Source organism: Mustelus asterias, chromosome 2 (assembly GCF_964213995.1).
Source record: "Mustelus asterias chromosome 2, sMusAst1.hap1.1, whole genome shotgun sequence".
In the NCBI taxonomy this organism is placed as follows: Eukaryota; Metazoa; Chordata; class Chondrichthyes; order Carcharhiniformes; family Triakidae; genus Mustelus; species Mustelus asterias.
In genome coordinates this window covers 139026719-139052685 of record NC_135802.1, presented here as the reverse complement: position 1 = coordinate 139052685, position 25967 = coordinate 139026719, and the positions used below count along the sequence as shown (strand labels likewise).

Sequence of the window (25967 nt, the reverse complement as noted above, 5' to 3'; positions counted from 1 at the left end):
TGCTCAAAAAAAGTCTAATTTTGGATTGGTAATTTTAATCAAAGATGCGTGCTGTTCTAGGTAGACTGCCTGAATGCAAATAGGTTGCTAACACAATGTGCAAAATAGTTGGAGTCAGGCTGCAAAAAAGTTAAAAGTGGACTTATGGATATTGTTACCACATTTATTACTTACAGTGTGAATTTTGTGGGGAAGCTAATAGCATCTCCACTAAGCTCATTTTGGGTGGAGGCCAGAGGTGTGGCCACCATATTTAAAGCTCCTGCTTTAATCAGTATAAAGAAATAATAGCTGGTAGCATCTGTAAGAAACCAATAATGCAATGAGCCAAATATGTAATTAAATAAAGACATTTTACATATAAAAACAGTTTTAGAGGACCATGTTCAACATCATACATTTGCTGTATCAAGTTTTAAACCCAAGTAGCAGACTTTTTAAATCAAACTACAAATCTAGCTGCAATTACAATCTATCATATTTATAGCTCATTACTATGTGGATCAATGCCATGGACAAACAAGCAATTATCTATTACCATCTTCATAAGCTGGTTCAGTAAAGTTTGTCAGTTTTCCTGGCTCTATATTTTCAATTCTAAGTTTACATTATATTTTTTTCCCTCTTTAGTTACCCATTTTGTGAGCTGCTGAGCAGATGAAGTCAGCCTTTAAAGGAAGGCGGATTTCTGAAAGTGTAATACAGCCCCTTGATGGAGCAAATTCGCTAGCTGCTTTCTCCATGTGGTCTCCTCTTTTGATGACTGGCACTCCATCATTCTTTAGTTTGTTCAGTTCAGTAAGAAGTGCCAACCGCTTTTCACCTAAGTGCAAAAATAAAACAAAAGACAGAGTTCTACGAATCAATATGTGCATATTATTCTTTAAACTGTACAGTTGTGTTTTATATTCCAATGTCATGCTTCTTTTATTCAGCATTCCAGTCTGACTGAATTTTGAACTGAGTTTGGTATAATCCATCCCAAAGGAATATGTAAAATTTGGCTTAGGGAAAATGACTGTAATATACCGGTAATTTGTATTCAAGCATCATCCACTGGTTCACTTAGATATAAACCCAGGTTCATAGAAAGATCATAGAAACCCTACAGTGCAGAAGGAGGCCATTTGGCCCATCGAGTCTGCACCGACCACAATCCCACCCAGGCCCTACCCCCACAAATTTACCCACTAATCCCTCTAACCTACGCATCTCAGGACTCTAAGGGGCAATTTTTAACCTGGCCAATCAACCTAACCCGCACATCTTTGGACTGTGGGAGGAAACCGGAGCACCCGGAGGAAACCCACGCAGACACGAGAAGAATGTGCAAACTCCACACAGACAGTGACCTGAGCCGGGAATCGAACCCGGGACCCTGGAGCTGTGAAGCAGCAGTGCTAACCACTGTGCTACCGTGCCGCCCCCCATTGAGATGCATCATCAGCCTAAGAAATGATATTTTGGTTTAGTTAAGTTTCCTTTGATGTTTGTTTTAGTTAACAATGCCCAACCAGGGAATATCACCCCCGTTCATTGGTTGATTCATCTTGACCATTTGACCCAGGATAATGCAGATTGTACACAATTTTATGGAAGGAACGAACCTAGTGGGCATTTTGTTGACTCACTTGAGAATTTGTTGCTATTATATTGAACAACAAGTTTGGTCAGCCTCATCAATCCACTGTAAACTAAACCACAGGTTGGTCTGACCATATTATTCTGATAAGTATGATCAAAATTAAAGTAATTAACATTGCTATTTCAAAGGTGAGTTGATGATTCAGGGCTGAGCGGATAACAGCATAACTAATCAGAAGTATTCAAATACTTAATTTTAAAAATTCCCAATTTCAAAAGAGCAGACATGAACAAAGCACAACAGTCTGGTCAGAAATTAGTTTTCACACATTTACCATTTAAACATTCACTGGCCTTTCCAAACACCACGGCATTAACAGTTTTACACTTGAGAAAATTGTCACAAATGATATTGCATCTTAGCCTTTCTTACTGGCAATCAGTAGCAGCCTCTCAGCTTCAGCTTCCTGCTGAGATCCTTTCCCATGATCTTCATCTGTACAGCAGTTTAAAGCCTGACTTGCCTGGTGGATAACACTCTGCTGTATATTTATCTCATTGTTCAGATTCTTTGAATGATAAAGTGAAACCAATTAACACACGAGAAAGACAAAACAAAATCTATCAAATTGGAGGATTTCACTGTTCAAACTGACAGAGAATCTGCTATCTCTGCAGATTCCCCCCCCACCCCACCAAAAAAAACAGACTCCAAAGAAAATGTTCCATGCAATCCAAAACCAAGTTCAGCTTGTGCTTCTGACAAATACAAATGAGACTCAATTTCTTTCCTTGTCCCTGAATTTTAACGCTTTTAATTCAAAATGCATAATTGTGAAGGCGATCAGGTTGATGCAATGTCCAGCATGTTATAGTCCTCTTACACCGAAGACATTACCTTCATCTTCTGTTTAATGGTAACTGAACTTAGAGTTGCACTATTTTTTTCCTCAAGTCTTTGAGAAACATCCTCTTTACGGACAATGACTTGTTTCACTGAAGGTCGCTCTGTATTCTTAATTCTTTGAGACCTATAGGCATCAATGCTGTGAAAAAAAGTGTGGGGGGGGGGGGTGGGGAAGGGAAGAGAAAAAAATCAAAATTACAACACAAGACTGATTAAAATTAAATTCTAAAAGGTGCTTCTTCTGACTTAACAGCCAATTAGAGTTTACAATCCTGCTGGTTCAAAATCCATCTCTATACAAGGCAGATAGCTGAATAAATGAAGATTAATTAAACAGTTACAAATTTCACTAGGACAATTTGATTGTGCAAAATTATTCCAGTTTCCTGTTTGACACAACCTCTATCCAAAGATGTACTCTTTGCTACCCCAGAGACTGCCTAAATAAGGTAAATTTAAATTCACTGTCTACAAGGAAAATTTTTTAAATACTTGGCAGGAGAGAAGTGCTGGATAATAAAAGTACTTCCAAGCATTCATCCGGCTTTCTACTGTTAAATAGAATTCAAAATGGATTAGTAAAATCTGACATTTCGTCTGCACAGAATTCCTCCCAGACCCCATAAGCAGATTTTAATTGCTAATGTCAGGGCTAGGCTGCAGTGGGGAGGGGAAGGGGTTTGATGGTGGTGGTGGTGGAGGCAGTAGGTCAGCCTGGGCGAAGATAAGTGGCATATCAGGTCCAGAACCCGGCCTGATCTCATTCCAATTCTACGTGCAACCTGGTGGATTTGCAGGCAAGTAGAGAAACACCCATGGAGTTGTTGACTGTGCAATTTTAATATTAAATTCCCCAATCTCTGCAGAACTTAGGTGATGGATGCAGATTCAGCTAAGAGCAGGCAAAACCTTTAAAACTTGGTCCACTGGGACAGAATCAGCTCTCTCAGCATACGTGATCGCCACATTGGCTCAGGGAGGTCTAAGCTTTCATAGCAGGTACATTTGCAGCTGCCTAGACCAAGACCTCCATTCCAGTTGACCATACACTACCAGCGGCTATCAATAGAGGCTACCTCGCCACCCCATCTTCGGTTCTCTGTCTTGCTCTGGGGAAAGCAGAGTGTTAGGAATGTGAGAAATACTTTGCATGGTGAGGAGAGAAAGACACCATTTTAAAGGATAACCGCAAGTCATTGGTATGTTAGACACTAAGTTAGTGTCAGTACTGGATATTCAAATGGGTATGGTAAAAGATGCATGGAGATAGAGAAATGAGTGGAATTATAAGGTGTATTGTGGGAGGAATATTGTGCAGGAGAATGCTGGGAAAGACAGAGTGCAGGGCTTGGCACTTACCTTTCCTACCAATCCAGAGTCTTATCCCTCCGGGGGTATCATATACATGTTTGAGGCACCAAATTTCTGCTGTTCACTTCCTTGGCCAATTATATCCACTTCTGCTTGGTTTGAGAGGCTGACCTCTTCTCATGCTTGGCAAGCATCACCTCACTTCAGTTTCTCAGATCTCAAAGCCGCACCTCCAGGAAAGAGGTGGAGTCTATGGGGGCAACCTTCCTAGGGTGTGCTTTCCATTCCTGTGGTTGCTGAAGCCTCAGGAATCAATGTTCACTTCAACCATTCTGATCCCTGCTAGGGTAACCTTTAACTAGAAATCCCTCCATTGAAAATTCAGCGTGTCATCCTGTCTGCTCTATCTGGTCGGGAAATTAGAAGCAAGTTTCTAATACCATGGCTGAGTTAAAGAGATACAGCAAAGCCCACTTCAATGACAAAACAGTTTCCAGAGTTGCTACCCCACTACCTGCTGCATGAGGTTCTGGTTGGATAAAATTCTATCTCATGTCTTTCCCTCAGCAGAGGAAAGAAGTGGTGATAAAAAAACAAAATCAAATTATGCCAAAATACAAACAAATGCAAAAATTCAAATACACTATTATATACTTGAGACTGATCTCAGAGCAGCAAGTCAGATGGGAAAAACTCCAACAAATAAAGGTTCAAATGAAACTTAAGTACTTTTTAAAAACTCTTGTCCAATTTCTTTTCCAAGCGTCCTAAAATACAACTTTGGCATCATTACCTATATAACAAGCTGTGGTCACCCGTTGAGCATCCCACACTGTCAGCAGACTCCGCTCTGGACATGCGTCCTCGTTGAAATTTGCCCTTCTTCGTTTTGTCTGAAGTAATACTGTCCTCCTGTGTTTCAGGATTCATTGCAATATTTGTAGAATTAAGTTTCTGTATAAGAATGATAAAATATGACAATATTAAACAATTTCCTTTTGAAAAAGTTCAATTGTATCGAGCCAAATAGATTCCTCAAAATATTGCTCAATTCAATAATTGCATTTTTTGTTCGATCTGGTACTATTATGGAATCTTACTTCAAGAACAATTAGCCCATCTGTTCAAAATATGCAAGCAAAGGTGATATGCTGCCATAATCTAATATGCATCAACAGTTGGGAATATGAAGAAGTTTCTTGTTTTTGCATCCTCCAGATTATAGACAAGTTTTGTTTTAGCATTTCCCAAAATGCTAAATACATTGCACCACATAAACATTAAACTGTTGCCTTTTCCGAGTGCATCTTATAGGACCTATTATTAAAGTGATTGTTTAAACCTGAACATTTTAACCACTCCTATACTGATGGAGGAAGTTTGTACATAAACTAAGCTTTTATTCTAGAGATCAAAAACTTGAGTCTGTAAGATAAAAAGAGCAAGAATGAGGTGGGGAGGTAAAGTGAAACCAAGAGAAAAAGCCAGAAAATCAGTGATTTGTTGAAGTTTAGTCAGTAATCATGTAGGCAAACAAACAGCCAATTTATGCTCAACAAGGGCCCACTAATGTAATAAATAACCAGGTAATCTTTGATTATTTAGGTTGGTAAATAAATGTTGGCAAGTACACCAGAAGAATGTCCCTGCTCTTTGAACATGTTGCTGGATCTTTTACATCCTAAGCGATCAGATGGGGGACTCTCAAACACAAGACAGCATCACTGACGATGCAGCATTGAATTGTCAAACTAGATTATATATTTAAATCACTAGCGGGGGGGGGGGGGGAGGTTGTACTCTCAAACTTGTGACTTAAGCAAATGTGCTGCCACAAAAACAAAGATAGCATTAAGGTAATTAAAATATCATTTTTTGGTATTATGAAAGTTAGAGAATTGGGAAATTTTCTTTGGAACAAAGGTGGTTAAAGAAGCGACCTAATAAAAGTTGCTCAAAGTGTTTATGACGTTTTGTTAAAAGTATAACAGAAAACATGATTTATACTGTTGAGAATTAATAACTGCAGGGCATGAATTTAAGATTATTCCCAAAACATGGAGAGGTTAGGAATTTTTTAATCTTTAAAATGCAGGGTCCTGTTAGAATTTGGAATCTCCTACCAAAAATTGTGGTGGAAGCATAATAGCTTTCTGAAAAATTAGACAAATTGCTTAGCAATAATCAGAGATCTGGCACAACCAAGTGCCAAACAGCCTATTTTTTCTGTATTGTACATTTCTAGGATTCACAGAGGATTTGGTTTGAAACTGGCCAGAACAAGGGTAGTAGCAGTGAGAATGGAAGTGTCATACTGGTGCATTCAGAGGCACACTTCTAAAGCTGGCGATAAGGGGCATTAAAGGGCTGGAGCAGAGAGGTGGTGGTGGGGAGTGTGCAATTAAACAGCTTCGAGTGCTCTCATGCAGAAATTAAGGGGACGAACTTACAAAAAAAATTCTAAGTCCAGGATGAGTGTGAAAACAGGAGAGTTTCTGATCTGTTTTTTGGGCGAGTCCAAACTTGCTATCTAAAAAACCCTCAAAATCAGTTTCTTGCCTGTAGGGGAGGGGGGGCAGGGCTTAAATCGCCTGAACATTGGCTAAGAGCAGCAGAGGGCGCAATTGCGCATGTGTGGGTCTTCAGCACAGAGGCTGTCATTCAGCCTCTGCCGCTCTCAGCCAGCCTCAAACACAGCAACCCCCGGCTACCGTGGGGGCCTGTGGCCTATCGCGACCCCCCCACCCACCCAGACCAATTGAGCCCCCCCCACCGATTGCAATGCAGAGTAGAGTGGCAGTGGGCTCCCCTTCCTCCCCCCGATGGTCAGTTTGACACTGCCCAAAGGGCACCCCCCCCCCACCCCACCTCCCTTGGTAGACCTCAATGGCCTCTGGTTCTATCGGCGAGGTCACCAGGTCTGGTCCCTATTGCTAGGAACCAACTGTGATTCACACTGGAGATAAGTGAGAAACCGGTTGTGAACCTGATTTCTCGGCTTGCCTCACCCATCGGGGCGTGATGGTAAGATCGCCCCCAAATGTCCAAAATGGTAATGTAGCTGTTTGTAGCATTAACTACCCATAACCTGATGAGCATACAAACTGACAGAAAAAGGAAGAAAAAAAAACTTCAGATGCATAAAAAAAACTGAACTCTCTCACCTCTGGATTGGTGACAGCATCAACTGTTTCTGCCAATGGAGCAAGTAATGACATTGAAGATATGTTCAGTTCATCATTTTTCTCTTCCATTTCACTTCCAGTTTCCTTGCTGCACAACTTTCTCTCATTCAACTCCTCATCTGCATATTCTTCTTCTTCTTCTTCCAGTACCCCATCAAACAAGTCATCAATGACCTCAGAACTGTTAATTTCTTCATCATTGTCAACACTCATCTCAATTACATGCACAGTTTCAACTTTATCTGGCAGGAAAACATCAATACAAATGAAATTGTATTTCACAAGAATTCACAACAAGAAATATAGATTAATATACATTGCAACCCAATGTAGAGTAAAGCTCCTTCTATCCTGCTCCAAAAAAATGCTTCAACCAGAGTCAGAAGAGTACCATTTCCAAACAAGTACATATTTCCCTCTTCTACTAGGCAACATTGGAGTGGGTTGCCAGTGCAGGGTCATGCCTCAGACAACAAATTGTGTAATGTAAAACTTTACAACCAGACAGGAGAGAATTTCTTGTTCTATCGCCCTGATTTAATTCAAACTTACATCCATAGATGAAATTGATGGTAGGCCAACCTACTCTACCATCCAAGGTTTGAACTATGATTGCCCCAACACAAACATGTATTAAGTAGGCATTCACAGTTAAGTAATGCTGTTTGTTATGCAAGAAAATGATCAAAATGCCTAATGCATCAGTTTTACAATATATTTTAGGAATTTGCAAAATATAAATGGAATCTTCACTACTTTTACTCTCACATTCTCCTAACAACTACATGTAGTACAATATATGTAATCTAATACATAATCACAATATCCTTAAACATAGTAAAATACTACATACCACTTAAAAGGTACAATATCAATAAATATTTTGACACCCAAGATATATCAGGACAAAGAGCTAATTTTTAAAAAGTATTTGGTGGGAGAGATGGAGGGATTAGTGGGGGAATTCCAAAGTTTACAACCAAAGCAACTGGAAACCTGGTCTCCAAGCAAATACAAATTGGGGATGCGCAAAATGCTGGAATTGAAAGGACTGAAAATAAAAATGATGATTTAAAACGGAGGTGAGGTTCAACCAGGAATCAGCAAAGGTCAGCGGACATGATGGGTGAACAAGGCTTGACGCAAGTTGATACAAGCAACTGAGTTTTAGATGAGCACAAGTTTATGGAGTGTGGAAGATACAGGCCAGTGAGGAGAACATTCAAATAGTCAAATCTAGATGCTACAAAAGCATGAACCAATATTTCAGCAGCAAATCAGCTAAGTCCAGGCACAGAAATGCAAGTAGGTGGTCAAAGTGGCAGAGCTTAAATGTGGCAGGTGATGGTGTTCCCATGCTTCTGTTGTTCTTAACCTTTGGTAGTAGGGGCATTGGGTTTAAAAGATTTTGTCAAAAGACCCATTTTGTGTTACTAAGTGCATCTTGTAGATGATACACACTGTTGCCGCTGTGTGCCCATGGGTGAGGGAATTAATATTTTAAGATGGTGGATGGGGTGCTGATCAACCTGGCTGCTTTGCTCTGTATGCTGTCAAGTTTGTGTTAAGCTGTACTTCCAGGCACATCACATTCCTGACTTGTGCCTTGTAAATAGATGGTGGACAGGTTTTGGGGAGTCAGGCGGTGAGTTACTTGCCGCAGATTCCCCAGCTTCTGACCTGCTCTTCTATTTGATATTGATTGGGCTGGTCAATTTCGAACCTGAGGGTGTGGTTTTGAGTAATGGGCATAGCTGTTGAACGCCAAAGGGCGGGGGCCGGGGTCAGAATCTGCACTTCTAGATGAAGATGGTTGAATACTACTTGCCACGTGTCAGCCCAAGCCTGAACGTTACCAAAGGCACTGATTGCTTCAATGCCTGAAGAGTTTCAAATGCTACTGAATGTCTCCTCATGACCCTATAGTGAAGGGAAGGGAATTGATGAAGCAACTGAAGATGGTTGGGTCTCAGACACTATTCTTAGGAACTCCTGTAGGCCAAGATGACTGGCATCCAACAATCACAACTAGTTCCCCTTGCACTAATTATAATTTGAACACTAGAGAGTGACCCGCCACCACCAACCCACCCCCACCCCCCCATCAATTTCAATTTTGCTAGAGCTTCCTGACATCAAGAGCAGACATTCTCACCTCACCTTTAAATTTCAGCTCTTTTCTGCGTTTACACCAAGGCCATAATGAGGTCTGGAGCCCTGGTGGAACCCAAATTGAGCATTGGTGAGCAGTTTATTGTTGAGCAAGTGTCATTTTAGCACTGTCAACAATACCTTCCACACCTGCTAACGATTAAAAGTAGACTGATGGGACAGAAATTTGCTGGATCTGTCTTGCTTTTTGTGGATGGATTTGTCTTTCTTTTCGTACACAAGACATATTTGGAAAATGTCCCACATTGCTCAGTGGATGCCTGTATTGTAACTGTGTGGAACAGCTTAGTTAAGGGTGCAGCGAGTTTGATTACAATTCTTCACTGCTACAACTGGGATGTTATCAGGATCTACCATATTTGTATATCTAATGCCTTCAGCCATTTCTTGATATCATGTGGAGTGATTATAATTGACTGAAGACTGGCAACTATGATGGCGAGGAGCTCAGGAGGAAATGAGATAGATCATCCACTTGGTACTTCTGGCTAAAGATGCTTCCAAATGCTTCAGCACTGTCCTTTGCACTGATGTTTTGGGTTCCCTACTATTGAAGATGGGAGCCTTTATGGAGCCTACTCTTCCAATTAGTTGTTTATATGTCTACCACCATTCATAACTGGATGTGACAAGACTGCAGAGCAACAATCTTAAGCTCTGTCTATTGCATGCTGTTTAGCATGTATGTAGTATCTTTTTTAAGTTGCACCTGGGACCGCTCCTGACATGTTCTTTCACACCTCTCATTGGACAGGATTAATCCAATTTAGGATTACAGTAGTGAAGGATATGGCAGACGATGAGGTAACAGACTGTGATTGAATACAATTCTGTTGCTGCTGGTGGGCCACAACACCTCAAGGTTGTCCAGTTTTGAACTGCTTGATTTGTTTTGAATCTATGAGTTTTGAGTCCAAAGATGTGCGGGTTAGGTTGATTGGCCAGGTTAAAAAAAAATTGCCCCTTAGAGTCCTGAGATGCGTAGGTTAGAGGGATTAGCAGGTAAATATGTGGGGGTAGGGCCTTGGTGGGATTGTGGTCAGTGCAGACTCGATGGGCCGAATGGCCTCCTTCTGCACTGTAGGGTTTCTATGATTCTATGCTATGTAACACGGTGATAGCACAATACAACACGATGGAAGCACCCGTACAACACGATGGAGGGGGTCCTCAGTATGAGGATGGGACCTTGCCTACAAAAGGACGGCACGGTAGCACAGTGGTTAGCACTGCTGCTTCACAGCTCCAGGGACCTGGGTTCGATTCCTGGCTTGGGTCACTGTCTGTGTGGAGTTTGCACATTCTCCTCGTGTCTGCGTGGGTTTCCTCCGGGTGCTCCGGTTTCCTCCCACAGTCCAAGGATGTGCGGGTTAGTTTGATTGGCCGTGCTAAAATTGCCCCTTAGTGTCCTGAGATGTGTAGGTTAGAGGGATTAGCGGGTAAAAATATGTAGGGATATGAGGGTAGGGTCTGGGTGGGATTGAGGTCGGTGCAGACTCGATGGGCCGAATGGCCTCTTTCTGTACTGTAGGGTTTCTATGATTTCTATGAGGACTATGACTAATAAATACAGTCTTAGACAGATATATTTGTGACAGATAGATTGGTGGGGACAAGATCAAGTAGATTTTTCCCTCCTTTTGCTTCTCTCACCACTTTCTGCAAGATATGTCCTTGAGGACTCAGTCAGCTTGGTGAGTCGTGGTGTCACTGATAACTCCATCACTCTTGGTGATGGACATTGAAGTGTCTCACTTAAAGAACATTCTGTGCCATCACCACTCTTGATGCTTTTTCTAAGTGATGTTCCACATGAAGGAGCAAAGATTCACCAGCTGAGGGAGAGCAGTAAGTGGTTATCAGTAGGTTTCCTTGCCCGTGTCTGACCTGATATCATGAGACTTCATGGAAGCCAGAATCAATGTTGAGAGCTACTGACTCCAGCATGCTGCCATCTCTGGCGAGTCTGTTGGGCTGGTTAAAATGGGGTCGGTGATTGAAAGAGCCTATGACATCGGCTCAGTAAGTATGTCAGGCTGTTGTTTGACTAGTCTGTGGCACAGTTCTCCCAATATTGGTACAAGGACTTTGAGTCGAAGGGACAGATTGTACCTTTGTCACTTCTGGTGCCAAGATTAATACTGAGTGGCCCATTCAGTTTTAATTTTTAACTTTTCAGTTGCAGTTTGACACAACCAAGTGGCTTATAAGCTACTTCATAGGGCAGATTAGAGTCAGCTACATTTGTGGGAGGAATCACATGTGGGCCAGATCAGGCAAGGTTGAATGATTTCCTCCCATTAGTGAACCAGATAGGTGTTCACAGTAATCCAATAATTTCATAATTATTAATGAGACTAGTCTTTTATTCCAGATTTATTAATTAGTTAAATTTAAAGCTCATGTGGTGGGATCCAAACTCATTTCTCCAGAGCATTACCGAATTACTAGTCCAGTAACAATACCACTACGCTAAAAGCAAAATACTGTGGATACTGGAATCTGAAACAAACACAGAAAATGCTAGAAAATTTTAGCAGGTCTGACAGCATCTGTAGAGAAAGAATAGAGCCAACGTTTCGAGTCAGGATGACCCTTTGGTTCCAATTTCCACCCCTCTACCACCTTCACATGGTCCATCTCTGACATTTCTCTTCCCTTCCTTGACCTCTCTGCTTCCATTTCTGGCGATAGACTGGAGCTCTGACAAACAGTCATCCTGACTCAAAACATTGGCACTATTTTCTCTCCACAGACGCTGTCAGACTTGCTGAGAATTTCCAACATTTTGTTTTTGTTACCATTATACCATGGTTCTGGGAAGGATGCGCATGGATTTAGGAAAGGATGGGGAATTCAATGTTTCCAATTCTAATTTCTACTCTGTGACCATAGCATGCATTTAAGGACATTAACCAAACTGGAATAGATATGGTTGTAATAGCTTTTCCACACTCATGTGAAAGAACACTAGATTAATGTAGAAGAATAGCTACTTAGGGCAAAAAAGTCAATGGGTGGAATTTTACGAGATTTTTTTCAAAGTGTCCAGCCAGCGTGAGAATGGGATCACTCCCAATTTTATGCACTTAGTCTTTGAAAATATGGGCTAGGCCATTTCTAGCTGCTAGAGGCAGTGGGCAGGGCCTAATTCACCAGACAGTCAGCAGCTCAAATTGGAGCCACAAACTGCGCATGCGCAGGAAAACCAGAAAAAATACTCTGCTGACAGATCCCCCACAGGCCAGATACAGCCCCCTCTCCCCACAGACATCAGAGCATCCCCCCACAACAGTATCAACCTCCTTACCCCCGCCCCAGACCCTCAGTACATGGCTCTCTCATCACCCTCCCAGCCCCGATGGCTGACTGACATGACCTTCTCTCTCATTCCTGACCCTGATCACCACAGATCTCTCCACAACCTCCCCCCCCCCGCCCCCTTCCTTCTCCTTCATCGGCACACCTGCAAGTGCTGACTTGGTTTTCCCTTCATGGTAACAAGGCAAACTGCATTAAACTCACTGGAATGCTCTAACGGGTGTGTGACTTGCCCAAACTGCCTGCAGCTGATCTGCCCTAACAGGGGACAGCTCCATAAAAACCCCAGTGCACAAGAAATGGCCTCCAGGAAGACAACACCCCGTTTTTCAGATGCTGACCTAGCCAGGTTGCTGGAGGCAGTAGAGGCGAGGCCTCTTCCCCCCCAGCAGGATGCCGTCCCAGAGGAAGGGATGGAAACCCAGCCGAGGAGGCAGTGGCAACATGCATTAGTGCTAAGCCAGGAGGACCCGGAAGCAGTGCCGCAAAAAACTGAATGACCTAATCCAGGCAGCAATGGTCTGTGTTTAACCTCATCTAGCATCTTCCCTCTAAATGACCCCCAGATCCCCCCACCCCCATGCATGCTTTCAGCCCCTGATCCCCCAAGCACCTCCCTTCTCCCCCTCCAAGAGTATCACAACCCTAGCCCTCTGAGGGCCACCCCCTGAAACCCTGCAGGATTCGGGCCATCAGATTTGGCATGGCTCCTTCTGTCCCCACAGGAGAAGAATACCCATAATTGCCAAGAGAGGGCGAATACAGGAGGTGGTGTGCCTGAGATTCGGGTCCTCACCACCTTTGAGGAGCAGGCACTAGAGCTTGCACGAGAGGAGGGCATGCGGACCATTAGCAACAGCATGGTCGGGCTGTAGCATAGAAGTGAGTACCTGCCAATCCTCCACTTGTTGAAGAAATCCCCCTACTCACAAACACACACCCAGAACCCATGCACTAGTGACCACAGACAGTGCTGGCTGACAAGTCCTGAGGCTGCAGCATTGCCACTTCAGAGAGTTTCCAGCCCATCCCAACCTGCAACAATGCTTGCTGCTGCCTGCACTAGGACCCAGAGTCATCACTAAGACCCGAGGTCAGCGCTCTGAGCCGGGTCCATGCTGAGAGTCCAAGGTTGGACCCGTGAGCAACAACAGCCCCCCACCCCACACACTTGCAGTACTCCCCGACCTGAAACACAACATGGCCGCCACAAACAACCCTCTCTGAGCAGCGTGAAAGCAGAGTCTTACCTCCTCGCTCATCGTCACTGCTGAAGCACCTGAATCTGACTTTTTATAGAAGAGATGTTTTCCTGACCAATCTGGCTGCAGCAAATGAGGTCATTAATTCAGGTGAGCTGGACAATTGGGAGTGAAGCTCACTAATGACATTGTGATGAATGCAAAAAAATGCAACTTGACGTTTCGCCCATTTTGGGCGGGCTCCCAATCATGTCAAATTTTTTTTTTGTAAAATGGGAATGGGCACGGAAACCGGCACTATTCCCACTAGTCGCATCGTGACCGGTTTTACAACATTTTGCCGCCGCAAACCAGGCGTGATGAGGTCATAAAATTCCACCCAATGTTTCCAGAAAATTAAAGGTTGTGGATAGGTAAAGACAGAATCCTAATTCAATTAATCAACTGAATTGTTATATTGGTAAACCTCCCACATCATTGTGCAGACTTAGCAAAAAGAACTACGCCAACAACCACCCATGTTCTGATATTAGTCAGTCAGCAAAAAACTCAAGGCCCATTAAAACACATCCTGGTTCTCTCTCACATCACAGCATCATTCAGTATTTTGAATACATCTGGTTTTACCTCTACAATCACGACTCCCAGATTATTTTGAATATTCAAGCCTGAATGAAGAAACATCAGTCATCTGTTTACCTAGTTTAAAACTCTGGATTGATCTTAAGCATAACCTTTAAAGTATCGATTAGGATTTTCTTTTGGGCAATAGCACTCAAGCTTATCTAATTTTCTTCCTAACTCAAGACTACTGTGGCGTTTTCTGGCCAGAAACAAATTGAGTGGTTAAGATTGGTTTCTACTCAGCTGTGGCCCAGGAGTAACACTCTTGCCCAAGACAGAAATTATTTGTTCAATTCCGAATCAGGGGTTTGAGCACAAAATCCAGGCCGACAATCTTGTGCAGCAATGCAGAGAAAGCGGTGCTGTTGGCATTTTGTGGTCTCTATTTAACTTCTCAGCTGGGATAGGAGCAAGGTGGATAGCCTCTCAGGTGGACATATAAGATCCCTCCATGGAACTATTCTGAAGAGCAGCAGGGGAGTTCTGGTGTCCTGGCCAATGGTTATCCTTCAACCAATCTAAAACAACTTAACTGATCATTATCTCATTGCCTTTTAGTGCAAAAGTTGGCTACTACATTTCTGACAATATCACAGTAATGACATTTCTAAAATATTTCAGATTGCAGAACATTTTGAGACATTAAAGTTTTGAAAGGCACTATATATAAATAATTTTCTTTCCTTATCATTCCATTGTTAAAGGACTTATTCTGGCAATATTTTTATAATTTTCAGACAATCCAAGTTGTTTAGTTTGTTGACAATGCACCATCAAAATTTAGATTAGTACAACTGAGCCTTCTAGGAACTGTTTTCACACAAAATTCCTGAAGGCATTTTTAGTATTCAACATACAAAAATACTACTGCCACAGACAGAAATTATAGCTTCTCACCAGTACTTCTTTCATCATCACCCCTCTTTTCTTCATTTGCGACATCCTCAGTGACATTCAGTCTTTCGGAGACAAAGGTAACTTTTTTGAAAGGACTTAATTGGGCAGGACAACTTGGAACTTCCTTCATGTTTTGTTCAACAGCAACAACTATTAAAATTAAATAAATGTATGTTGAAATCCTAACAAAAGTGAAAGATCAGAAGCTTGTTGGAGTATCAATTGGTAACACTCTACAAAGATTCAACTATTTAAGTCAAGTTAACAAGCTCTACTGCAGGTTGAAGGTAATGGGTAAAATAAATTAATGAGTTGTTAATTCTGGAATGCACTGCCTGAAAAGGTAATGGAAGCAGATTCTATAGTAACTTTCAAATGGGATTTGAACAAATACCTGGGGAGAAATAAATAGAAACATAGAAAAACTACAGCACAATACAGGCCCTTCAGCCCACAAAGTTGTGCCGGACATGTCCTTACCTTAGCGAATACTAGGCTTACCTATAACCCTCTATCTTACTAAGTTCCATGTACTTATCTAAAAGTCTCTTAAAAGACCCTATCAAATCCGCCTCCACCACCGTTGCTGGCAGCCCATTCCACATACCCACCACCCTCCGAGTGAAAAACTTACCCCTGACATCTCCTCTGTACCTACTCCCCAGCACCTTAAACCTGTGTCCTCTTGTGGCAACCATTTCAGCCCTGGGAAAAAGCCTCTGACTATCCACTCTATCAATACCTCGCAACATCTTATACACCTCTATCAGGTCACCCCTCATCCTTCGTCTCTCCAAGGAGAAAAAGTCAAGCTCACTCAACCTATCCTCATAAGGCATGCTCCCCAACCCAGGCAACATCCTTGTAAATCTCCTCTGCACCCTTTCTATGGCTTCCACATCCTTCCTGTAATTAGGCAACCAGAACTGAACACAGTACTCCAAGTGGGGTCTGACCAGGGTCCTATATAGCTGCAACATTATCTCAGGACTCCTAAACTCAATTCCTCGATTGATGAAGGCCAGTACATCATACGCCTTCTTAACCACAGCCTCAACCTGCACAGCTGCTTTGAGCATCCTACGAACTCCGACCCCAAGATCCTTCTGATCTTCCACTCTGCCAAGATTCCTACCATTAATATTATATTCCACCATCCTATTTGACCTGCCAAAATGAACCACCTCACACTCATCTGGGTTGAACTCCATCTGCCACTTCTCCGCCCAGTCTTGCATCCTATCAATGTCTCGCTGCAACTTCTGACATCCCTCCACACTATCCACAACACCTCCAACCTTTGTGTCATCAGCAAACTTACCAACCCATCCCTCCACTTCCTCATCCAGGTCATTTATAAAAATCACAAAGAGCTTTGCATGGGGCACCTTATCAAATACCTTGCTGAAGTCCATATATACTACATCTACTGCTCTTCCTTCATCAATGTGTTTAGTCACATCCTCAAAAAATTCAATCGGGCTCGTAAAGGCATGATCTGCCTTTGACAAAGCCATGCTGACTATTCTTAATCATATTATACCTCTCCAAATGTTTATAAATCCTGCCTCTCAGGATCTTCTCCATCAACTTATCAACCACTGAGGTTAGACTCACTGGTCTATAATTTCCAGGGCTATCTCTACTCCCTTTCTTGAATAAAGGAACAACATCCGCAATCCTCCAATCCTCCGGAACCTCTCCCGTCTCCAATCTCCTCCCTCGCCTCCCACAGTAGCCTGGGGTACATTTCATCCGGTCCCGGCGACTTATCTAACTTGATGCTTTTCAAAAGCTCCAACACATCCTCTTTCTTAATATCTATATGCTCAAGCTTTTCAGTCCGCTGCAAGTCTGAACTACAACCACCAAGATCCTTTTCCATAGTGAATACTGAAGTAAAGTATTCATTAAGTACCTCTGCTATTTCTTCCGGTTCCATACAAACCTTCCCACCGTCACACCTGATAGGTCCTATTCTTTCACGTCTTATCCTCTTGCTCTTCACATACTTGTAGAATGCCTTGGGGTTTTCCTTAATCCTGCCTGCCAAGGCCTTCTCATGACCCCTTCTGGCTCTCTGAATTTCCTTCTTAAGATCCTTCCTTTTAGCCGTATACTCTTCAAGATCTCTAACATTACCTAGCTCCCTGAACCTTTTGTAAGCTTTTCTTTTCTTCTTGACTAGATTCATTACAGCCTTTGTACACCACGGTTCCTGTAACCTACCATAACTCCCGTCTCATTGGAACGTTGCTATGCAGAACTCCAGACAGATATTCTCTGAAAATTTGCCACATTTCTTCCGTATATTTCCCTGAGAAAACTCTTTCCAATTTAAGCCTCCAATTTCCTGCCTGATAGCCTCATAATTCCCCTTACTCCAATTAAACACTTTTCTAACTTGTCTGATCCTATCTCTCTCCAATGCTATTGTAAAGGAGATAGAATTATGATCACTATCTCCAAAATGCTCTCCCACAGAGATCTGACACCTGACCAGGTTCATTTCCCAATACCAAATCAAGTACTGCCTCTCCTCTTGTAGGCTTATCTACATACTGTGTCAAGAAACCCTCCTGAACACACCTAACAAACTCCTCCCCATCTACACCCCTTACTCTAGGGAGATCCCAATCAATATTTGGGAAATTAAAATCTCCCATCACTACGACTCTGTTATTATTACACCTTTCCAGGATCTGTTTCCCCATCTGCTCCTCAACATCCGTTACTATTGGGCGGCCTATAGCAAACACCCAGTAAAGTTATTGACCCCTTCCTGTTCCTAACCTCCACCCACAGAGACTCCGTAGACAATCCCTCCATGATGTTCACCTTTTCTGCAGCCATGACACTCTGATCAACAGTGCCACTCCCCTACCTCTTTTGCCTCCCTCCTTGTGCCTTCTGAAACCCAGCACTTGAAGTAACCAGTCCCGTCCCCGAGTCATCCAAGTCTCTGTAATGGCCACCACATCATATTTCCAAGTAGTGATCCACGCTCTAAGCTCATCCACTTTGTTCACAACACTTCTAGTGTTAAAATAGACACATCTCAAACTTTCGGTCTGAGCGCTCCCCTTCTCTATCACCTGCCTATCCTCCCTCTCACACTGTCGACAAGCTTTCTCTATTTGCGAGCTAACCTCCTCTTTCCCAGTCACTTCAATTTGATTCCCACCCCCAACCATTCTAGTTTAAACTCTCCCCAGTAGCCTTAGCAAACCTCCCCGCCAGGATATTGGTCCCCCTGGGATTCAAGTGCAACCCGGCCTTATTGTACAGGTCACACCTGCACCACAAGAGGTCCCAATGATCCAGAAACCTGAATCCCTGCCCCCTGCTCCAATCCCTCAGCCATGCATTTATCCTCCACCTCATTCCATTCCTACTCTCACTGTCGCATGGCACAGACAGCAATCCCGAGATTACTACCTTTGCGGTCCTTCTTCTCAACTTCCTTCCCAACTCCCTATATTCTCCTTTCAGGACCTCTTCCCTTTTCCTACCTATGTCATTGGTACCAATATGTACCACGACCTCTGGTTCTTCTCTCTCCCACTTCAGGATATCTTGGACACGATCAGAAACATCCCAGATCCTGGCACCAGGGAGGCAAACTACCATCCGAGTTTCTTGACCGCGTCCACAGAATCGCCTGTCCGACCCCTTCACTATAGAGTCCCCCATCACTACTGCCTTCCTCCTCCTTTCCCTTCCCTTCTGAGCTACAGGGCCGGACTCTGTGCCGGAGGCACGGCCACTGTTGCTTCCCCCAGGTAGGCTGTCCCCCCCCCAACAGCACTCAAACAGGAGTACTTATTGTTAAGGGGCACAGCCACTGGGGTACTCTAGTACCTGACCTTTCCCCTTCCCCTTCCTAACCATGACCCACTTGTCTGCCTCCCGTGGCCCGGTGTGACCACCTGCCTGTAACTCCTCTCTATCACCTCCTCATTCTCAAATTCTTCAAATATGACAGGTTATGGGAAAAAGGAGGAAAGTGGGACTAATTGGATAGTTCCTTCAAAGAGTGGCATAGGAATGATAGAGCAAATAGTCTTCTTCCGTGCTGTTTGATTCGATGGCTGAGATTCTCCCAGCCCGCTGCACAGCTCGAGTGGCACAGTGTCCAGGAGACATCAGAGGGGTGCCACTGGCGGGAATTTGGACTGGCATCTGACTGATCATGAGTCTCCCAACCACCCCCCGCCGGGAAAGGATCCCCCCAGCGGGGTTTGCAACTGCTCCCCACCACAGAAGGTGGGAGGCCACAGATCAGGGGGCCAATGTGCATGTGCCAATCGCCGCAGGATGAGGCCCTGTCCCCCACTTTCCAGCGTCAATCACTCCGAGGCAGTTTGTATTGCTCTGAGTGTCGGAGATTTGTTCAGGTAAGTACACCGAAAAACAGGCAGGAAGTTCTCCCATTTTCCCATCTGTTGGGCACTTCGTGTTTTTTGGGAGAATCCCAGCCTCTTTCTTTGCCAATGATGCTTTGGCAAGTATAAAGCCTTAATTCATATCCATACAAAGAAGCATCAACTCTCCCAAAGACTTGGAAGTGGGTGTACGCATGTGATCAATGTACACAAATGTGTCTGGAGCAATGTGGGCACATATCCATATTTCATCTTTCTTTGAAAAATCAAAGTTAATTCCGTTTTCCCATAACTGACAGGTATCTAGGTACAAACGCATCGACTTTGCATTTATTTTTTGAATATATAGACTACAACTAGTGATTTTGAAATTTGAGAAATTTCTTAAAAAGCATACTTAATCAAGACCTTCCAGTCCATATAGTTTTATCTTGAACAGTGAATAAACATTTCTTTCATCTCAATAAGTAGAAAGAAATAAAGATGTCATACTTCAGCAACTCAATATTCAAATATAAAGTAAAAGTGGTAGCTGCAACTAGGTGCCATTTTCTGCAAGTCTAAAACTAAGTAATTAAAGTTTTCAAATCGCCAACTGAAAAATGAATCAAGAATGGAGATGTTGGAATAACTCTTGGAACAGAGGTTGGAATGCGAAGGAATGCACCTGAAATGCACTGATAATTGGTTGAAGCAGAGAAAGTAAAGGGTGATTAAACATCCATCACATGAAAGCGATTAAACAGTGGATTCCCTCAGTGATCACTGTTGGAGCCCTTGCTATTAAAATATACAGGTGATTTGGAAGCAAATGCAAAAACAAAATCCTACATGTTTGCATATAGGACCAAATCAGGAGGAACCTCAAACAACAAGAAGCAGGTTGGGCAAATACAGAAATCTGGGTAACTTAGACATCTGTGCTGATAAGCAAATTATTTCAAGGCAGCAAAATACAATCAATATGATGGGAAAGGCAACAATACGGTGGCAGTATAAGCTAAATGGTATGCTCCTACAGGACGTGGCCAGAAACAGATTTGAAGGTCCTGATGAACAGACCTTTGAAGATATCAACATGCTGTTAGGCAGTTTTAAAGAAAACAAATAGGAACCTATGCTGCATATTGAAAAGAAAAGAATACAAATTGCAAGAAAAGAATGAGGTTGCACAGAGCGTATCATGAGAAATTAGTACAATTCTGGACACTATTTTGAGAAAAAAACATCCAGACATCATGAGGATGTAACAAGAATAAGTAAAATTCTGATGAACAGTATTAATCACCATTTGGAATGGCATGGATTAATCAAGGCTAGTCAGCATGGATTTGAGAAAAGATTACATCTTGAGTCATTTTTTTCAGTATGTAACAAGCAAGGCCAATGAGGGTAGCATGTCTGTTTGTGGTCACATAGATCGTGAGGGCCTGGACGTAGTGGAATACAAGGATTTACTTCCCTGGACCTGGGTTCGATTCCTGGCTTGGGTCACTGTCTGTGTGGAGTCTGCACATTTTCCCCATATTTGTGTGGGTTTCCTCCAGGTGCTCCAATTTCCTCCCAGTCTGAAAGGTGTGTTGGTTAGGTGCACTGGCCATGCTAAATTCTCCCTCGGTGTACCTGAACAGGCACCAGAGTGTGGCGACTAGAGGATTTTCACAGTAATTTCATTGCAGTGCAAATGTAAGTTTATTTGTGACACTAATAAATAAACTTTAAACCTTAGCAGAAATGTCAATAACCAGAGGTACAGATTTAAAATAATTGGTAGAAGGGTTAGAGGATAGTTGAGAATTATTTCAGTCCTGCTACCTGAAAGTGTTCTGAAGGCAGAAATGCCTTAAAGTATAAAAGCAAATCAAGGCGGATGCTGGAATCTGAAACCAAGAGAAAATGCTGGAAAATTTCAGCAGGTCTGGCAGCATCTGCAACGAGAGAAAAGAGCTGACTTTGAGTCCAGATGAACCTTTGTCAAAGCTTTGACAGGGTCATCTGGACTCAAAAAGTCAGCTCTTTTCTCTTCTTACAGATACTGACGACAGACCTACTGAGATTTTCCATCCCCTTAAAGTATTTGGATGGGTGGCACAGTGGTTAGCACTGCTGCCTTACAGTTCCAGGGATCCGGGTTCGATTCCCAGCTCAGGTTACTGTCTGTGCGGAGTCGGCACGTGCTCCCCGTGTCTGCGTGTTTCCTCCGGGTGCTCTGGTTTCCTCCCAGTCTGAAATATGAGCTGGTTAGATGCATTGACCCGAAGAGGTGCCGGAGTGTGGCGACTAGGGGAATTTCACAGTAACTTCATTGCAGTGTTAATGTAAGCCTTACTTGTGACTAATAAACTCTCTTTCTTCTTTATATGTACTAGGAAGTGCTGCAAGGCCATGGTCTAAAAGCTAGGAAATTAGAGTAGCTGACACAGTCACAGTAGGCCTCCCTCTGTGCAGTAAATTTATACAATTCCATACAAAATAGTAGGGTGGGGAGAGGGCCAGGTAAGGTGCTCTGTCAGAGTGTCGGTGCAGATTTGATGGGCCAAAAGGCCTTTTCTGCACTGTAGGGATTCTAAGACAGGGAGTGTCAGGCATGCCAGTTACAAAGGTGCTGGGAAAACATAAGTGTTTACACTAGAAAAGAGAAGTTCATTCATGAAATAACTGAAAATTTTCAAGATCCTACACAGTATAGGCAAGATAAATGACCTTAAGTTTAGCACAATCATAGATTCTGCAGGAGTAGGTTCTACAGGAGTAGATATCCTCAAACCTAGAAGGATGATGATAACAAGACATTCTTTTGAAGGGAATGAAAGTCATCAAGGGATTTGATACTCGCAATGTAGTGGCCAGATGGGCCACAGTGGTCTCTTTTTTTCACCATCTTAAAGCTGCCCACAATCACTAAGTCGTGCATTTGTTTTTCCATAGATTTTGTAGCCTTGTGTTTGTGCTATAAATCCTGGGGTAAAAGGCCGTGGTGGAGCTTTAGTTTCTCATGACTAACAGGTTCACATACAGTTTCTAGGAGAAATTAATAACATAGTAAATAAACTTATTTTTTGAATAAGGTCATTGTACCTGCATTCCTTGAGCTAGATGAAGGTTCAAGCGCCTCTGTTAGTGCAGATTTCAATGGCAATTTTGTATTTGGTTGCAATGTTGCTGGAGTTGGGCACTTGGAAGCATTCATCTGGTATCTTTGAACTTTGGGACTCCTCTGTTCAGAGATCCTATGGAGAGGATCACTAGAATCCTATTTTGAAGTTGAAAAAAAAGAGAGGCGATTAGTTAGCTTCTTTGTCCATTCTCTGTATAGCAAAGATTTGGAAGATAAAGATGAGAAATAATGGAGTACAAAATTATTTCAATTCTTTGAAGTACATGACAGCTTTTCAAAACCTTCGGTACGGTGAGCAAACGAACAATCAGATATGAAATGACCTTCTGGTCCATTCGGTCTGTCCTGCATAATGATAATGCCTTGTGCATCACATATATACATCCCCAATCAACCCAAAACCATTAAATATGGTGAATTGTTATGCTGGAAAAAAAAAATTGAATCACAATATTCATGTGACTGTTTTACTACTACATTACAAAGTTCTGGCTACAACAGAAGGGCGATGGTGTTGTGTTAATGACACTGGATCAGCAATCCAAGGCCTAATACCCTACGGATTAGAATCCTACCAAAGCAGCTGGTGAAATTTGAATACAATATTAATAAATTCAATTAATTAATAGGAATTGATTGAAAGCTAGTCGCAGTAAAGGTACCACAAAACATGGTGGGTTGTTTCAAAAACAGACTGGTTCGTTAATGTACTTTAGGGAAGGAAATATATCATCTTTACCTGGTCTGGCCTACATGTGACTTGAGACCCACAGCAATGTGGTTGACTCTTAACTGCCCTCTGAAATGGTCACTCAGTTTATGGGCAATTAGGAATGGGCAACAAATGATGGCCTTGCCAGTGATGCCCAGATCCCATGAAAGATATAAATAATATATTACACACACACAGGTATATTTGTCATATATATCTGCATTAAAAAGTTACAAGTAAAAGTCAGATGTGATCAAGCAGACAACTGGTTTGAGAATTACCATTAAATCCATTGCTGGCGGTTACTTTTTCTGAAATGTAAGTTATCAAGAATATATATGAGACTCTAATAATAATGAAAACTCATTTAGACATTATCTTCAGCTAGCAAAGTGTGAACAATTTAATTTGAGACAAAATTTTTACCCGTCAATTTGAACTCAACCAAATCTCTCCTGCCCTATCCTAACTCTCAAAAATTTATTTTCACTGCTACCGTGTGTTCATTGAATACATTAGCCCAATCCAGCAACATAGAAACTAGGAGTATGTCATTCAGCCCTTCAAACCTGCTCCACCATTCAACATGATCATAAATAATCCTCCATCTCAACACCATACTCCCATGTTCTACCCAAAACATTTGACGCCTTTAGAGTCTAGAAATCAATTTATTTCCTTAAATATATTCAATGACTTGGCATCCATTGCCTTCTGTGGTAGAGAATTCCACAGGTTCAGTACCATCTGAATGAAGATATTTTTCCTCATCTCGGTCCTAAACGGCCTACCCCATATCTGAGACTGTAACCCCTTGTTCTAAATCAGCCCCCCAACCCAGACGGAACAACATCCATACATTCAGCCTGCCTGGCTGTGTCAGAATTTTATAACTTTCAACTAGGTCCCTTCTCATTCTTCTAAGTTCCTGTGAATACAGCCCCAGTCGACACACTCTATCCTCATACGACAATCCTGCTGTTGGCTTAAAATTCTCATCCTTGTTTCAAATCACCACATGGCCTCTGCCCTCTCTAACCTTCACATGCTGTACAATCCTGAGATGTCTTGGCTACACCAAATCTGACCCCTTGCATATTCCTGATGTTAATTGCTCCACCATTGCTGGCTGCTGGGTTCTGAAATTACCTCCCTAAACCTCACTACCTTCCCCTTCAAGTCACTTCTTAAAACCTACCATTTTTTAACCAAATTTTCACCATCAGTCAAGCTTGAGTGTCTGGAAGTGTTAATTGTACTGTACTAAAGCTACTGTAAAAATGCAAGTTATAATTGTTCTTGTTAAAACAAAGTTTAAAAAGTCTTCAGTACTGATGATAGACTTTTTTGGAACCATAAATCTAAAAAGTAGAGGTCTGATTTTGGATTTGAAGGTTTTACACATATACAAAAAATTTTGGAGAATCCCTTTAACTAATCACCACATTAAAAACAAGCATCCATAAGCATTACAGTAGTCCAACAAGAATTTGATTTCAAATTCCTGGATGTGATAAATAACTAAGTACTTTACGTAAAGTGCCTCAGTTAAACTTGTACTGGATTATTTAAAAATTAGCTCCTCTTGACATCTTACAAACTTTTCCTACCAACTTCAAACAATATTGGAGGTTATGATGCGTAGTTTCCCTTTTCTAGGAAAAGTAGAAAGAACAAGATTCAGAGCATTTCTCATCAATGTACAGGTTCCTAGTCACTGGTTTACATGAGAGTTCAGTTTAATAAAAAAATACATACCTCTGACAGCTTGGAGAAATGGTTTTCCCTTTTTTTCTCAGCACTCCACAAGTTGCCCTTCTGTAAACGATTACGAATATTAGCCAATTCTTTTTCACGCTCCTGAAACACAATTACAACATCAAAACTTTGAAAAGGGGGTCATTCTGGTTTGACAAGAGACATATTTAAAATGCTGCTAATGAAACTGACTGAATAATATTCCAAGTTATGAAAATTGCAACACCATTTATATTGTCAGAATTCAGAGTACAACCCAGGCCCCCCCTGGGAAGTTGGGAGTCAGGGGGTGTGCCCCTTAGGCAGTGCAAGCTTGGCACCCTGGCACTGCCCATTGGATGGGGCAATTGGGGGGGCAGGATTGCTGCCACTCTGCAATTGTAGCTTTGGGGGAGGGAGGGAAGAGGGCGATCAGAGCTGACCAGTGGGATTGGGTGGTGGGGTATCTTCTTGGTTCCTCGTTATCAGGAGTCTGCTTTGTGCATCTTTTAATGCTTTGTAGTTTATGTAAGTATGCATGGATTGTTGAGATGAAAAGGTAAAATTGGTATTAATGTTTTGAGCAACCCACTTGTTGCTATAGTCAAACTGGAGTTAAAAAGCATGGTACCTGAGCTCTGAGTAAACCGCAAACACAATAATAAAGATTTAACTGAGTACTCATATTGGATTGAATGACATGAACTTGTTAAAGATAAAGATCGGATTCTGTGGTTGTTACAACTGATGTTTTGAAGTAACAAAAATAGAATAGACAAACAGTCTAACATATTGTCTTTAATCACAACTTG

The 25967-nt window shown here is 42.3% G+C and overlaps 1 protein-coding gene across 2 annotated transcripts in view; it reads right to left on the bottom strand.

Annotated features, from left to right (window-relative positions):
• Positions 1 to 25967, bottom strand: part of anln (anillin, actin binding protein) — an 84462-nt gene that overhangs the window by 31432 nt on the left and 27063 nt on the right. For both annotated transcript variants that reach the window (XM_078228949.1, XM_078228939.1), the window contains exons 7-15: positions 25177 to 25278; positions 22667 to 22841; positions 15204 to 15353; positions 6967 to 7229; positions 4596 to 4756; positions 2483 to 2630; positions 2018 to 2153; positions 635 to 823; positions 175 to 301 (exon numbers count right to left, since the gene is read on the bottom strand). In XM_078228949.1, coding sequence (XP_078085075.1) covers positions 175 to 301; positions 635 to 823; positions 2018 to 2153; positions 2483 to 2630; positions 4596 to 4756; positions 6967 to 7229; positions 15204 to 15353; positions 22667 to 22841; positions 25177 to 25278 — 1451 coding nt within the window. The remainder of the gene's footprint in view (positions 1 to 174; positions 302 to 634; positions 824 to 2017; positions 2154 to 2482; positions 2631 to 4595; positions 4757 to 6966; positions 7230 to 15203; positions 15354 to 22666; positions 22842 to 25176; positions 25279 to 25967) is intronic.